The following is a 6000-nucleotide window of genomic DNA, read 5'->3' on the forward strand; positions in this document are numbered from 1 at the left end:
AGAATGATCGGATTCGGATTAATTTTTCATTTTGATTAGTAATGTCAGCTGAGGTTGAATGTAATTTTAGTGATAGAGATTTGTCTTAAATATTAAGTGTTTTTCAAAAAACCCAAAGATATAACACATCTAAGTATACAGGCAAGAGCTGTGAATTCACCAAGTTAATGTTCTTAGTGACCTGAGAGTCATTTTCATTTTTAACTTGTTTTTTTATATACTCAGAAACACCTCTCAAAACGAACCAACCAAAAAACCCCCCACCGACAAATGTACCTAAGTTTTCTTAGAGGAAAATCAGTGTATTCTATGTTTTACTTAAGTGAATGTTCAGGACTACAGATTCAGTAGGGGAAAATAGTTGCCCCAGACCGATGTTTCCAAGGCACATCTTACAACGGAAGGCTTCTCTGTTGTTCTGAAATGTTCAGTTTTTCTTTCAGGGAACCGGTGAAATTGTGCGTTTACGTTTTACAGACTTGTCCCCCACCCAGCAAGACCTACCCTTTCCACCTCTTGCACTATCAAATGAAAACTAGATCAGGCTCATTATCTACCATACAATAGAACTGGAATTCTTTGAGATGTTCTCTTGCTTTTATTCAGCTCCAGCTCTTGCTGTACCATCAGTCGTAAGCGTACAAGCTTGTTCCACTACTAATGTTGAAAGATCAATGCAGAATGGTTTGTATAGCTGTACAAAAAATACTTTCAGCATTAGTTTTCTGCATTCATCTAAAGCAAGAAGTCTGTTTATAGTTTGAGAATAAAATGGTATTTGGTGAGGGTGAAACTCACTGTGAATTATCTTCTTCCATATTCCTGTAAAGATTTCTTCTCACAGCAAGTGTTTTTCTAATGCTATTTTTATTTCATTGCTTTGAAAGCTTTTCAACTGAGATGGAAGTAGTTAGGGTTTAATTCTGGTTTTAACAGAGACATTTCCCTCCTGCTTGGGATCTTTAGTTTAATTTTCTTTAGTTTAAGGAAATTACTGTGAATCATGAAGACTCTAGTAGCTGATTTTGCTCAGAATCTTTACACATCATGAATTAAGGGATGTGCAGTATAAATATTTGATTTACAATCAATGCTCGAGATTACAGATCGAAGTTTTATGTCTTTATTTTTAAGCTGGTCCAAGCAGTGCCATTGGAGCTCAGGAAAGTACTGCCCAGTTGTTGGTGTCAGATCCAAACCTCATTCATGTGTTAGTGAAATTTCTTTCCGGCACGAATCCTCATGGAACAAATCAACACAGTCCACAGGTAACTAACAATTTAAATAAGAGCAGAACTCTTTGTGTTAGTATTTCAATGAACCTGACATGAACATGGGTTACTCATAATGTATCATTTCCTTGGCTTGGGATTTTTTTGGGGTTGTAGTCAGTTGGTTCTGATCAACCATAGGGAAATTCACGTTGTTGATACACTGTGAGTAGTGATTGTACGTTTTTACATCTGGAGACTTGCCACAGGGAGAGAATGCCATGCAGTGCGTTGGTGAATGTGTTCTGTGCTAGGTTTCCTTAGTTGCATGGAAATAGTAAATTGGTTTCCTGAAATCTTGTTGGACTGTGATAAAAATGAAGATAAAGTTTAAATGCATAATAATTCCAGAACTTAAATTTATGCTTGTATTTTCTGCCCGTTTCTGAATTCATGTGGTGTCTACTGTTTCTCCTAATTTCAACCAATGTTTTTTGGCTTTTTGCAGCCTTTGAAACGTTTGTGAATAGCAATTAAGAAAAGCCCAAGTTAACTTAACTTAATGGTGTGTATATTTGACAGGGCTCTCAGAAACACTTAGTTTAGGAGACAGAAAACACCTGGTATTTCCAGTATTTCAGAAAATACACAGCCTTTTGAAGAACTTAAACATAGTGCAGTGCCATTCATTTAAAGCACTTATATCTAAATGTATAGTTGGTGGGAAAACATTCAGATTAGCACAGAAATGTATTCTCTGTGAAGTGTAGTTTACACTGCTGAAAGGATGAAGTCACAAGCTGCAGAACAAATCTTAGGCAAAGAGCTGGACTATTTGCTTTTTGTTCATGGTAAGTGATGGAAATACACATAATATAAATTGATATGGAATAGTTCTGTGAAAACCCAGTAAAACTTTTCAGAAAGCAATCTAAGCCATATAATACTTTTCTGTTCCTAGAACTAAGAACATTTGTTCTTGTTAGATATTACTTAATGTTCTTGAAGACATTTCAGTTTCATGTAATATTTATTAAAATGCCTTTCCCTCTAGGTTGGGCCAACAGCAATGCAAGCTATGCAAGAATTTCTTACTCGATTACAAGTGCACCTTTCTTCAAATTGTCCACAGATGTTCAGTGAATTTTTATTGAAATTGATACATATACTTTCAACAGAAAGGTAAATTTGAACTGTTTTTTTCCTTTCATGCTCACTTTGTCTTTAAAACCTGCTCAAGTACAAATCACAGCTAGGGTGTGTATGTCCTGCCTTGTCAAGTATAGCTCGTACAGATGGGGATGTTAGGTGTGGCTTCAGCACTTCCAGCAGGGTCTGGGCTGCTTCTGGCACATGGAAGAGTGTGGCTGGAATCCACACACAGCCGTCCATGTGTTAGGGACAGTGAATAAAAGCACTAAACAGTTGTTTGGACTGATTTTATGTAGAGCTAATATATAGGCCTTGTGAAAGTAAGCCCTAGAATAAGGGCACTGTTGATGAGCTTCCCTGTTAAAAAGAGAAAAAAGAATTCTGAGAGGTCTGACTGAATGAAAGGTTCTAGAAATTATTCATAGGCTGTGAAAAGAATATGGATGGCTTTTATAACATGGTAGGATGGAATATGAGATTGAATAATCCTATTTATGCAATATGCATATTTATTGCTTTGCATTTTTTTTTCCTGTTCTCCTTATCCAGCAGTGTAAAACCTGTTCTGCCTCGCTCTCATTCTGGGGCCTATTGATGTCTTGTTTCTCAAATACCGTAGAGAAGTGCTGCTGGCCAGGGGAGAGATAAGAGCTTATGGCTTGTCTTCTACAGCCCTGCCTCTTCAAGGCTAGGTTGATGGGCACAAGACTGTTGTGTATACAGCGGTATACCAGAAATGTGGCAATTGTTTGGTCTGAAGTACATTAGGAATTATTTTTTTCTGGAATTGATGTTTTACTCATTCCCAGACAAAGGCTTTGTATAATTAGGGATGAGCTTTCGCAGTTTTGGGTGTCCCAGTAGGTGGCACTTTGGTGTTATCTGTTCTTTAATCATATAAAAAAATGCTTTGGGCCTTCTCTAAGTTTTTTTACCTTAGTAAATTAAATTGCATGGATCATGTTTACCAGGTTATGTGATCAATCACACAAGGAATGTTGTAATACAATAAAGTCATTAATTCACAGTGAATCTTGGAATGCACATCTGCTTGCCATAATTTATTTGAAATAAGCTAATGAGACACTGAAAGGATAATTTTTGAAATGTATTAGATTTTTTTAGTAAAGACAAACCAAAGATGAAACAGAAGTGTTGTACAATGAAAGCAAAGCTCCAGAAAAGGGCTTAGATGGTTATTTGTAAAACCTCATGTAATTATTGAAGTATACCATGTCTGATCAAACCATAAGACTGAGCCATACGAGCTGGCACTTTGGGCTTGGCGTGAGGCGGGTGGGGACAAAAAGAAAAAACACAAACAAATCAAAAAAAGGTCCCAGTTGACTGGAAGTTAGCAAACGTGATGCTCATCTACAAAAAGGCTGAAAGGACGATCTGGGGAATTACAGGCCTATCAGTCTGACTTCAGTGCTGGGGAAGGTTATGGAGCAGATTAGCTGGAGTGCCATCACACAGCACATAGAGGACATCCGGATGATCCGGCCCAGTAAGGATGGGGTTATGAAAGGCAGGTCCTGCTTGACTAACCTGGTCTTCTACGACAAGCGGACCCACCTAGTGGATGAGGGAAGCACTGTGTACGTTGTCTACTTAAAGTAAACTTAAAGCTTACTGAAAGTAAACCCTTGACACCATTTCGCACAACATTCTGGAGAAACTGGCTGCTCGTGGCTTGGATAGGCGTGCTCTTTGCTGCATACAATACTGGCTGGGTGGCTGCGCCCAGAGAGTGGTGGAGAATGGAGTTAAATCCAGTTGGTGGCTGTTCACAAGTGGTGTTCCCCAGAGCTCAGTATTGGGGCCTGTCCTCTTTAACATCTTGATCAATGATCTGGATGAGGGGATCGAGTGCACTCTCAGGAAGTTTGCAAATGACACCCATCTGGGTGGGAGTGTTGATCTCCTTGAAAGTCGGGAGGCTCTACAGAGGGATCTGAATAGGCTGGATTGATGGGCTGAGGCCAGTTGTATGAGGTTCAATAAGGCCAAGTGCCAGGTCCTGCATTTGGGTCACAAAAACCCCTTGCAATGCTCCAGGCTTGGGGAGGAGTGGCTGGAAAGCTGCTCAGCAGAAAAGGACCTGGAGGTGTTGGTCGACAGCAGCTGAATGTGAGCCAGCAGTGTGCCCAGGTGGCCAAGAAGGCCAAGGGCATCCTGGCTTGTATCAGCTATAGTGTGGCCAGCAGGAGGAGGCACGTGACTTTTCCCCTGTACTCAGCACTGGTGAGGCCACCACACCTCGAATACTGTGTCCAGTTTTGAGGCCCTCACTCCAGGAAGGACATTGAGGTGCTGGAGCGTGTCCAGAGAAGGACAATGAAGCTGGTGAGGGATCTAGAGCGTGAGTCTTATGAGGAGCAGCTGAGGGAAGTGGAATTGCATAGCCTGGAGAAAAGGAGGCTGAGGGGAAATCTTATTAGTCTCCACAACTACTGGAAAAGGAGGTTGTAGCGAGGTGAGGGTCAATCTCTTTTCCAAAGTAACAAGTGATAGGACACAAGGAAATGGCCTCAGATTGCGCCAGGGGTGGTTTAAGTTGGGACATTAGGCAAAATTTCTTCACTGAAGGGGTTGTGAATCATTGAAACAGGCTCCCCAGGAAAGTGGTGGAACCACAATCCTTGGAGGTATGTAAAAGACCTGTAGATGTGGTGCTGAGGAATGTGGCTTATTGGTGACCTGCCAGTGCTGGGTTAATGGTTGGACTTGATGATCTTAAAGGTCCCTTCCAACCAAAATGATTCTGTGGCTGTGAAGTAAAGCGGTGTATTACTGTTAGAACTAATTAAATAGCAAAGATTTTCTTCAGGGCTATTTCTGTAAACTGTTTTGCTCTGTATTTAATTTTAAAGTTATAGTAAGATTAATCAATGACAAAAGATACAGAAAAATATATCACAATTCAGTAACTAATTCACTCTTCAAGAATTAGCACCAGTTTTATTTTAAATACACTGTTTCGAAAGGTTCATTCTGTAATCCACCATTATATGTGTAAGAACAATTGGGAAAATAAATTTACCCCTTAAAGAGATTATTCTATCTACAAGCATCAACCTGTGATAGTTTACTTTCTCATGGTCTCATATACAGTTATTATTTAGATAGCTAAAACCTGAGCATTCTTCTTTCTACCTCAGGGGAAAAACAAAACCAAATCAAAAGCACAAAACTATGGAAAGAGAAAACTCATTATGATTTCCTTGCAAATATATGACACTCTTCACCCACAGCTGAACAGGACTGTATGCCAAGCCTAAACCTACAAAATTAACTGAATGATGGAAAAAAAAAAAGATTGATCCTAGACTTCTTCAAAGGAAATCTGAATCCCTTGTGGTATCAGGAAAGTGATAACATGAGCAGGTTCTACAGACTTTGTAGTGACCGGTATATTCAAAAGTTCTGAATGCTTGACTTGTGAAAGATGATATTGTACTTCAACGTACGTTTCAGAAAATGGCTGGATTTTCATTTATTGAAAGTCTGGTGTGCTTTTGATTCTAAAAAATCAAGCAAAAAAATCTTCCAATGACCAAACCTGTTTAACTTGTTAATCCTGAACAATGGAGTAATGAAATGTCTTTTTCTTTTTTCTTTTTTTTTTTTTTTT

The 6000-nt window shown here is 39.2% G+C and overlaps 1 protein-coding gene across 1 annotated transcript in view; it reads left to right on the forward strand.

Moving 5' to 3' along the window:
- Positions 1-6000, forward strand: part of LOC104501235 (baculoviral IAP repeat-containing protein 6) — a gene marked incomplete at both ends in the record, with an annotated part of 45553 nt that overhangs the window by 22395 nt on the left and 17158 nt on the right. Inside the window, 2 exons of the mRNA XM_010145049.1 lie at positions 1135-1268; positions 2266-2393. Coding sequence (XP_010143351.1) covers positions 1135-1268; positions 2266-2393 — 262 coding nt within the window. The remainder of the gene's footprint in view (positions 1-1134; positions 1269-2265; positions 2394-6000) is intronic.

Source organism: Buceros rhinoceros, unplaced genomic scaffold, assembly GCF_000710305.1.
Source record: "Buceros rhinoceros silvestris isolate BGI_N320 unplaced genomic scaffold, ASM71030v1 scaffold1550, whole genome shotgun sequence".
Classification (NCBI taxonomy): domain Eukaryota; kingdom Metazoa; phylum Chordata; class Aves; order Bucerotiformes; family Bucerotidae; genus Buceros; species Buceros rhinoceros.